Genomic DNA, 10,683 nt, shown 5'->3' with positions numbered 1-10,683 from the left:
ATATATATATATATATATATATATATATATATATAATATATATAATATGCAAATCTCAAGGAAGGTATACACAGCTTCAGGCTGCTCATGGCTGGATCAGAGGAGCATACTTGTTGGTAGGTGAGGGGTCAAATTATGTATAACTGTCCTGTCTGTTATTGTGAATGTTTTAAGAGGCTGGCAGGTGTGATTGAATAATGCAGTGTTGTGTTCATCCTTTCACAGTAACGGGATCAATTACCAGCCAGCTTTCAGCAGCCCTCTCTAAATGTATTCCCACCCTCAGTGCACTCTGTGTTGTAGGATTATCTATTGCATCAGTTATATGTGAAGGGCCCAGAGAGCCTTCCAACTGATTGGAAAGCAATTAAGATGCAGTAAAACAGCTCATAATTTGCCAATCCATCAAATAATGGAAAGCCATTAAAGAATGAAAAGTTATGAAAGTAATTGATATTTGGACAATAATGACACATTGAAAGGGCTACAAATGAGTAAGTCAATCCATGGTAGATGCAATGAAATGTAATCTACATAATTAAAATACAATAATTAGGACAAATATTTAACACCTAGTCATTTTTACACTACATAAATATGTTTATAAACAATTGAAAGGTGCAGATTTATCATTTTGTGAATTTCTTATCCGGTCATTATTGATAATTGTTCATTTAACATGGACAATGGGCAGTCAACTGTCCCAGAGTTAGCTAGATAGCTAAATTCCATCAGTAAATTTAAATAGAGACCTACAGTATTTACAAATATTAAGGTAATAAAACCATTAACAGCATCATAAACTAATTTTCATACAGAATAGCTGTAGTAATAGTGTCTATGTAGCCTGGGAGACAGACTGTTCCAATGTAGGGTTTTGGATTACCTTTTTGTTAACTATTGGGAAGGGGTGATTGTGTTTTCAATTACAATTTTGAAGAAGTTTAAATCAATCACTTTTTATTGGATTCAATAAAGCAGTGTTTTGTATACTGATTTGTTAACGTGTTGGATTTTATTATCACCTCTTTTATTGTCTACTTCTGCCATAATTTGATCTCAAAATAGGGCAAAATATGAAACCCAGAAACTTCCTAGCTACGCCTATGGTGTTTTCAATTGATGTTGTGAAGTTAAGTGAAACATGGACCACATGTAGCTTCAGTTACTACATCAGAGGCTGTATCACACTTGACAACTCTTGAAATAAATGGCCACCGTTTGCATCCATTATGGCGCACATGGGCCCGAGTGCGTGCGCTCGTCACTGTCCAGGTCTGCAAATTCCACCTTAAAACTCCTCTCGAGTGAAACTTTTCGCTGCAACTCCGTCGGTCCACCTTAAGCGCACACGCAAACGCAGGAGGCGTACAGTGAGGTTTCCGCTTCTCAGTTGGGCTCGGACCGCGGCTCACGAAAACACCGTGTGTAACGTACAAGGTTGACGCACTAAGGTAGAAAAAAGGCAAGAAAAAAGCGAATCAACCGAGCAAAAAAGATGTCTGAATCTAAGTACCGCGAGTGGATCCTGGACACTATCGACTCGCTGCGGTCGCGAAAAGCCCGGCCGGACTTGGAGAGGATTTGCCGAATGGTCCGGAGACGACACGGGTCCGAGCCCGACCGAACCTGCGCAGAACTGGAGAAACTGATTCAAGAACAAACCGTGCTGAAAGTTAACTACAAGGGCTCTATTTCATACCGAAACGCCGCCAAGGTTCAGCGTAGAAGCAGAAAAAAAGACGATGTAACGTTAACGACGGCTGCGAGAAGGAGCGCGGTGGAAGAAGCTAGTCATTCTGACTTGAGCAACGGGGACAGCGCTTTCGGTCCTGTTGACCAGGACGAGGAGGATTTGGAGGTATGTTGAGGTTAATGCGAGGAGGCATGTTTAACGAGCTCCCATCTCATTGTCATATCACATCTTACCCAATTAACAGGTGGAGGTAAAAGCTAGGCACGGATAATGTGTGGTTTGCAAAAAAACACGTATTTGTTGTCTCTACACGGGGAGTGGTGAGGGGAGTGATTTGCAAGTGCACCCAACACTGCCGCAGACGGGGAGCGGCAGTTGGACCTCACTCGAGCGCTGCCGAGGTGGAGACGAAAAAAAAAAATCAGAAGGTGCGTGTAGCTAGTGAGATTGTGAGAGTGTGGCATATTTTACACAACGCCGGTTGAAAAGCACTTTTAACGGGTTATTCAAACGCACAAATGGAAGACATGAAAAGTTGCACCGTCCTGCCCGTCCTCAACAACCCGAGCCACCATTATCGGCAGCAGAAAGCGCTTTTCGAGCCCCAAACTCAGCGTTGAGCGAAGGGGAGGAGGACTCTGCCAAGCTAGCAAGAGATGAGCAGATGTATCCCGGAAGTTGAACAACTGTCCTTTCACAATAATAGCGACAAAATACTCGCTTGCTAGTGAGGGTTTTATTTTGAAAGCACGGGCTGGAAATATATGTTTTCATTCTCATGGGCTTGTATGTGGGAGTGGATGAAGGAAAAAAAAGTCTCAAACACCGCGGATGTAGGAGCCTGATGGGGGACGTGACACATTGTTGGGTTGTTGACGAGGACAGCCATCCCAGGCAAAACACCAAATATTTCCAGAGCCTAGTCCTGACACATATTATGTCTGCCCATGACGACGTCACCCCTTTCGTCTGGACTTTATGATATATGCCCATCATCACTATGTGTTGTCCCGTAAAACAGCTACCAAATCCATTACTATCGGTGCCAAAATACTCAAAATAGGGTTATATTCAGTTAGTTTATGCAAGCTGCGTCTGTTTTTCGAGTGATGGACGATTGTCGACGCAGTGCATAAAGTCGAACCCCTAGATCCATTGTCGGACACGCAGCCAATCCCAGTCACGTCTGTGTTGGCTGTTGATATGGCCTTTCACGTCCCGTCCAGCAGTGGCATCACTTCTCCGTGTCTGGCAACTATTTGTTGAGAGTATTTTAAGATGACACACATTACTGCAGAGTAATGAAATATGAAGGAGCCGGTATGTTAGACCTGAACTAACGTGAACCGGCTGCAAACTGTTCCTCCGGCGCTAGCTGGCGGATGCCCTATCCGATTTGGGTTAAGCTGAGATCAAATTTACTCTGTTCTCTGAAAGACGTGTGTGTTGCTACAAAAACGAATACGTTTTGTTACTTTGAACGGCTGCGTCGCAGGGCTTGTTATCCAGGTTTCACTTGATACGAGGGTCAGATGAAGGAGTCAGTAGACCGTGTCCGACAGCGGACTCATTTGCGTTACTCTTTTCGTTCGGTACTGTAAATCTTGACCCGGTGCAAAGTCAAAGTAGACTGGTAAACGAGGCGACTGATGCTCGCTGTGATCGAAGTGCTGCGTTGATCTGCCCGTCGAGTTAAAGCTCGTTTTTATTTTATTTTAATCTCTGGTCTGCTTTGCCGTGGCTCGGCCCTGGGAAGCGCTCCGTAATGATCACAGACACAATGGCGAGGTCTTTACCGCGGCTCCCAACTCCATGCGCACTTTGGGGGAAATTTGAGGAAAGCCTAAAACGCCTTCCATCGGCCCTTTATGTACTCCCGTATGTTGGTATTATCAATCAAGAAGGCCTCTAAAGATCGGGACGCACCGAGCACATCGGCTCTTTCCTGTGAGCCGAGATGGAAATCGTGCTGGATTGATCCTCGGAGGCATGGTGTTTTTGTGACCGTGTCTCGGCGAAAGTTATGTGAAATGCAGTGCGATGGGTGAATGCCATACAAGCGGCTCTTTTTTTCAGGAGCGGGGCGGGCTTTTTAGTGCGCTCTTGTGCTCGACTACTGGGTCTTGGACACGCAGTCGCACGAAAGGTAATTTTTTACTCAGGGCGCCGTCGAAAAAAAAAAAAAAAAACAACGAAAGGAATGAGTGCGTTATGTTAAAACTAATTACAAGTAGCAATCCCATAAGATTACATTCAAGTGTTTAATTGCGTGGAAACACGTTTGTGGTTGAAGGGCTTACTGTCTGCGGAGTGAACACTGCGGAAAGGGACGAAAGCATTTATAGGCAATAATTTACCACCACAGCGGTCACATTGCGACATCTGTATGAGCGTGTTTTCATGTGACACGCTCAGCCTACATAGCAGCAATCCCTTGTAGCATTGCAGGCTTACCAGCTTTTTAAGTTGTTGTTAAATAATTAACTTAATTGTTGATAGTGGCTTTTCTTCTATGAGTTCAATGTTTCTAATCCCCTCAATCTAATTGTCCCCATTTGTTCAATTCTGCACCCACCCTAGATTGTATAAATATTATATAATGCAATCATCGTTTGGGATCATCGTTTGGGATCACAGTAATAAAATACAATGACATGGAAATTATATGTTGCACCTATGCTTCTGTTTTGTAGGCTGACACATCTCTGGCAATGGACACAGACAGTAATGCAGATGAGGAGGGGGCTGATGAGAGCCAGGATGGGCAGGACAGACCCTCTCCTGGCCGCACATATAAAGATGCCGTGGTGCACTGTGCCTCTGTGCGAGCCGTCTCTGCCCCCTGCTCCCCCTCTGGCACTCGCCCTGGCCCCGGCCCTGCCTCCGGTCTGGACTGTGCCTCTTCCCAGAAGGCTGGTGAGAGGCCCAGCTCCTTGCCCCCCTCCAGCCCCAGGGCCCTCACACACAATGACTGGGCCTATCATTCTGCTGTCTGCCCAGCAGAGCGCCAGCACCCAGGAATGCAGAGAGACAAAGGTATTCACACTGCTCGACACAGTTTAACATGCACACCCGACATTATGGAGCACTCAAATATTGTTTCATGTGCAAGATTTATGCTTAGTTATGCATTGGACATGAAATAGGTATGGGAGCTGGATGGGTGACATGTATTGTTGACAGTATCAATGCCTTAGTTAATGTAAGCTAGAGTGCAGGAGAAAATAATACATTTTCATGGCTTAGCAATGTCTTCCTGCAGTAAAAAGTGCAGTCATCCATCGGCTTGTTTGTACCAGTTATTCAGGTTTAATGAAGAGAAATTTTGAGCTGCATTAGTTTTTGATTAGCACTGGAATTTGCCAAGAATAAAGTCAGGTGTGATTGTATGGATTAGATCAGCATGTAATGTAAATGGTTCACTCTCTGTTAGCAGCAGCCATGAAGCCAGCAATCCACTCTGCAACTACCAGCCCCTGCGCTTTAAAGAACAACGTGAAGAAAGAAGATGAAGGCAAGGCGGTGGATAGTGGCCTTTCGTCTGACCAGTTAGTACCGGACTATGCAGCAGGGCTGGTAATTGTAATCCTTTTGTGACAAAGAACAACACCTGAATGTCTCCTGCTTCTTTGATCTCGCTGCTTCACACCTGACATTTTCATGTTTCATTTCTATTGTTTGGCCAACAGGATGAGACCAGGAATGTATCTGATGGAAGACCACAGGCACTTTCTTTGCCATCTGACAACTGTGAGTAACATAGTGTCTCATTTTTTGTTTTTGTAGCCTGCATTTGTTTTGCAGAGAACAAATTGATCACTCGTCCGCTCTCTCATTTTGGGAAATGGTTTCTAACAAAACACACCTGTTAAAGGAATTAGGTAATGACATCTTACAGTATTTTTCTGGCTGTTTGGCCATTTTAAAGATTATTTTTTGGGTTTTCCACCTTTATTTGATAGGACAGCTAGGTGAGAAAGGGGGAAGACGTGCAGGAAATCGTCACAGGTCGGATTCGAACCCTGGAGCTCTGCGTCGAGGCATAAACCTCTCAGTATGTGTGTGCCTGCGCTACCCACTGAGCCAACCTGGCCACACTGACCTTTTTGACTAGTGCTTGCCTTAAGGCTTGCTCAAGATTTTTGGAATGCTTCACAAACTTGTCCCGCTACCTTCCAATCCAGGTGGTGCTCACTTTGACTGTTGAAGGTTTTTGCTCAGAACCTACTGACCTTCTGCAATTCTGCACTATTAACAACTTGGCTTGTCAAGGTGGAAATCTGTTAACAGTTCTGATATTGATGCATGATGATTTTCAGTCAAGAAAAATCACCACATGACACATGTAAAAAACAGCTGCAGAAGGTTTCTAAAAGCTGTCTAAATATGGCTTTAAATAGCTGTTTGGTAGATAACGTGTGCTTACATATGGCTCTTAATAATTCAGAATAGATTCATATTTTATGGTTTATGGTTTTTACCACAGTATACTGTACTTGGATATGGTTTGGCTAGAAGGAGAAGTACTCACCTAAAAATGAGGGCATCGTCCCTGTCATGCATCACATGCATGAAGACAGTCCTGCCAGCATCTTGTGACAGTGGCCTGGTACTGTATAGTAGCTGCGCTTTATCAACACTTATTCATTGTACCCACACCGTACTGAACGGTGCACAAACTCTAATGGAAACACTGTACCGTGACAGTAGAGGCCTCAGTGTGGAATACTAGTACCAGGAAAAACTATCACTTCCTTTTCATCAAAACTCTGCTTCTGTTGGTTCAACAGTTCACACCACTGAAAGATTTAAAGCTGCACTTTTCAAACAGAGAAAAATTATCATTTTTTAACTACATTTTATTGAATTGTATTTTACACATTGTTTGCAGAATTGAAAAAAGGTTAGAACCATGGTTCTTATATGAACCCTTCTCTTTGCTCCCACAGTGAGTCATATGAATTGAGCTCTGCCTTAATTGGTCATTTCCCATTGCTGTGCATTGCATATTGCATGTTGACATAGCAAGAAATCAGCCTGATGGCTTTTGATGTAAAATTAACATACACAGATTATTTTGACCCAAAGAAAATGTTATTATTGTTGGTTGGCAAATCAACTCTGCATTGTGTTTTAGTGATCATTAAAGAAACATGCAGTCAAGGCTTCTCCCAGAGCATGTCATGATATCCATTAAATCTGCATTTCATTGTGGTAATATTTTGGAATAATACAGCTTCCATTTTGTTCACAGGTACATTAAAGAACAAGAAAGATATACCCTCCATCACAGCAGCCGAAGACAGTCTTCTGAATGGTGGTAAAGGGGATGAAGTGTGAGTATCCTGTTAGTAAGCAAGTCATTGCATTCTCCACAAGAAATGCATTTTAGCATCCCCTCTCTTTCTAAAATAGTTTTATACACTCTTGACTTTAATTCTTCAGCTATTGTTTTGAATAACTAATCTACATTTTTCTGCGGCACAAACTCACGTGAATAATTACTGACCACACAGAAGTTCACCTAAAGGCTTGAAAAAACAATAACAACAACAAAGTGAAACATTACCTGCTGAAGAAAGGTCACTGTGGTTATGTCTCTCCCTCCAGCTTTGTGAAGAAGGAGACGATGAGCCAGAACTTAATGCAGTGGACTGTGGCAGATGTGGCCAGTTACTTCTCAGCTGCAGGCTTTCCAGATCAGGCTGTGGCGTTTCGAACACAGGTCAGTACACCACCGCAAAACTGCCACAGAGGGCACTATATGTACACTGAAAACCACATATATTCCATCACCCAGTGCACTTTTAGAGGCAGTTCATATTAAAGGGTAACTACCGTTTTTTTCAACCTGGACCCTATTTTCCTATGTTTTTGTGTCTAAGTGACACAACAATCTTTGAAATTGGTCCAGTATTATGCAAGATCAATGCAGTCGGCAGCAGCGAAACAAGCTACAATGTAAGTTAATAGGGCAATTGTCCAGCTTGTATTTACCTTCACAAAAGTGCTTGTTTTGCCACTGACCGGCTCAGATTAATATTCTAAGTGCCTGGCAACATTATAGAAAGGATTAATAAGGAGGTCGACCTTTCTGTTAAAGAGTAAGATCCTTTTTTTAAAACATAAAAACATCCGCGAAATCGCGTTCGTCATTTTAGCATCGTAAAATACACTTCATTCAAAGTCGACAGAAACAAAATAAAACGATGAAAAGCCGTTTTGGGTTGTCTTTCCACTTTTCCAACCTTCATCACTCTAGTTTTCGTTGAAATAAACAAATTGTTTACCGATTTACATGTGAAAATATGTTGGCTCTATACACGCTAAAAGTATTGCTTTTTTAAATGGAGTCTGGTGGTTTTAACACTAGTGACTTCAGAGCTGTTTCTGGTTAAACAAAGGTCTCAAAGAGGTTTTAAAGGTCTATCTCTGAAGGGATCCTTTTCATAATGTTGCCAGAAACTTATGGCGCTTACCCACTGCTAGTACCAGCTCTACTCAGCTCGGCTCGGCTCGACTCAACTCGGCTGCGGTGCCCCGTCCTCCTTTTTCCATTGCAGATTCAGTACCGCCTCATGCGTGAGGCGAGCGTGGCTGGTTGTCATAGCGACACTGCATGAAACTGCCATGACAGAACGCGACACACAAACACAGAACGTCGAAGGTGTGTTGTTTTTTGATTCTCGGTTTGTGGCTGTTGCCACAGCCAGAAGACACATTTTGCTTCAAAAGAAGCTGGAGGCGGGAAAAAAACACTGCTGGCTAAACTATTTAAAAATGGCGGGTTTGTTCAGGACAGCCCCGTCTGTCGCTAGCAATGATGACGCAGTGATTAGTGACGATTCTCTCTGACCAATCAGTAGTCTGCAGGTTTTCACGTCACCTTTTGGTATCACCTCAGCACGCTTGGAACTTCGATGGAGGCGATACTTAAAAAAAGTACCTGTTGGCAGGTACCAGGGACTTTTTTTTCATACTGGAAAACCAAAAAAGGCGAGTAGAGTCGAGGTGAGTCGAGCAGGTACCATGTAATGGAAAAACGGCATTAGAATATTAATCTAAGCCTGTCAGTGGCAAAACGAGCACTTTTGTGAAGGTAAATACAAGCTGGACAATTGCCCTATAAACGACTGCAGCGATGTTGCTTAATACTGGACCAATGTCAAAGATTGTTGTTCCCACTTAGACACAAAAACATAGGAAAATAGGTTGAAAAAAACAGTAGTTACCCTTTAAGTGTGTTGAGCAGTCCAAAAGTAGTTGATGTATCACTTTATTTGTGTACACCAAGCTGTATTGTAAAGGCTTCTAGTAAAGAAAACTGGCTGTCTTGAGGTGACTAGGAAAAATCCCATAATTTTAAGTTTTCAATATTTAATTGAACTTAATACACAATGCGTCCTGGTGGCCATTTAAAAATTACATTACATGAGTTACATTAAAAGATTTTAAGCATTCAGAAAATACCTTCAGAACCATATGGGTGATGCTAACTGAGCTCTCCCCCACAGGAGATTGACGGAAAGTCCCTTCTCCTAATGCAGCGCAGTGACGTGTTGACTGGTTTGTCTATCAGACTCGGCCCTGCACTCAAAATCTACGAGCGCCATGTAAAGGTGTTGCAGAGGACCCACTTCTTGGAATACGAAGATCTTTGAAGTGGTGATTCCCATGACAGACAGACAATTCTGCATTGACCCAAACGTGAATGCAGTGCCCTCTCCCATCTAGAGCCTGCCACCCACCTTCATATACACAATATGTAGAGGGTGAGTGGGGGGAAAGGCTGCGGTGGAATTAACTTTCACTGTGAGAATGATCAGAAACCGAAAGACAACAGTCATCCTACCTCTCATTATGGTCTTTGGTTTTCAAATTGTTTTCGTTTTACCCATGTGACTGTTTGATTGCATTGTCAAGGAAATAGACTGGTACGTTCAGTATGTTTGAAAGTGGAGTTGCAATGACCTTTCTGCAAGAGTAAAAGATGGATAAGCAGCCATTGAAGGGGACTGAGCCTTGCACCAAGTGGTCCACCCATGGGCTAATGTACCCACAGAGACATGCTGCACTGCATAGTGCTGGGAGCAAAGCGTTGTCACAGTTTTGGGTCCACAAGAGAATGTTGGTTTGGCAGTGGCTCGAAAATTTCAACCTGCATCCTCGCTCGATCTGTTATGGTACTTTTTGTTACTCCAGAACGTCTTTGTAAGTCACACAGATAAACATAAAGCAAATCTGTTGTGAGTTTTCCTTTTGATTCCGTTAAATGAAATGTCATCAACGTGCTGGGGAAGTCAGATGCCTGACCCATCATGTCACCAATAGCTGCTGATGTTGGATTATGTCTTCAGTGTCTCTGTAACACAGAGATATAACCAATATGATATACTACTACCTGCTGGTAAGGCAATATGTTGTGTGTGTGTTCTTTTTCTTTTTCTATCTTAATTAGATCTGACTGTGGTCCAATTTAATACAGTTGCATTTTGGAGAACAATTGCAGATAGATGTAACCAGGAAATGTGCAAACCAATGGGATTTTTTTTTCATACATAAGCAAAATAAAGTAATAAACTAGGAAATGTTATTGAAATACTGACTATTGTTTTAAATTTAATACAGCTGGTCAGTGCCTGTTTACAGAGCAGATATCGTGATATCAAATGCAATATTTTATGTTATTATCATCCATTTATAATTTGTCCAGTGTCTCTGTGTTTTAATGTAAGCCAGCCTTTTGAATTGTAACATTCCATATGATGTAGTCTACATATCTAATGTATCTCCTCCCCTTTTTATCTGTAACATTGACACTTCTTCCAGAGTCACAAATAAAGCTTGTGTCCATCTCTTCAGTTACTTATTTTCTGATTATTTTTTTTTTACCAATTACCCTATTACACTCGTCGTATTTATAGTTTGCCTAAAAACAATTGATTCAGTGGGTCAGCGTTGCCTTAAGAGGGTGTGAGGGCCCCTCT

At 42.5% G+C, this 10,683-nt stretch overlaps 1 protein-coding gene across 2 annotated transcripts; it reads left to right on the top strand.

Moving 5' to 3' along the window:
- The first annotated feature begins 1,368 nt into the window (after positions 1–1,368).
- Positions 1,369–10,557, top strand: samd1a (sterile alpha motif domain containing 1a). Of its 2 annotated transcripts, none has more exons than XM_078269695.1 (7): positions 1,369–1,861; positions 4,390–4,732; positions 5,133–5,272; positions 5,386–5,446; positions 6,951–7,032; positions 7,307–7,421; positions 9,211–10,557. In XM_078269695.1, exons 1-7 carry the CDS (start codon positions 1,499–1,501, stop codon positions 9,355–9,357), a joined length of 1,251 nt encoding a protein of 416 aa, XP_078125821.1. In that variant the 5' UTR covers positions 1,369–1,498; the 3' UTR covers positions 9,358–10,557. The 2 variants fall into 2 exon arrangements, with proteins under 2 accessions (XP_078125821.1, XP_078125820.1); XM_078269694.1 differs by having other exon boundaries at positions 5,130–5,272.
- Positions 10,558–10,683: the final 126 nt, after the last annotated feature.

The sequence above is a fragment of the Sander vitreus genome, chromosome 15, assembly GCF_031162955.1.
Source record: "Sander vitreus isolate 19-12246 chromosome 15, sanVit1, whole genome shotgun sequence".
NCBI lineage: Eukaryota > Metazoa > Chordata > Actinopteri > Perciformes > Percidae > Sander > Sander vitreus.
Note: the sequence above shows the minus strand (reverse complement) of the source record. Positions and strands in the feature narration are given on the sequence as shown.

Excerpts from the sequence above, each read along its gene's own strand:
- samd1a (XM_078269694.1), top strand. The coding sequence starts at position 1,499 with ATGTCTGAATCTAAGTACCGCGAGTGGATCCTGGACACTATCGACTCG. Across the intron at positions 5,447-6,950 it reads TTCTTTGCCATCTGACAACT|GTACATTAAAGAACAAGAAA; the intron begins GTGAGTAACATA and ends TTTTGTTCACAG. Across the intron at positions 7,422-9,210 it reads CTGTGGCGTTTCGAACACAG|GAGATTGACGGAAAGTCCCT; the intron begins GTCAGTACACCA and ends TCTCCCCCACAG.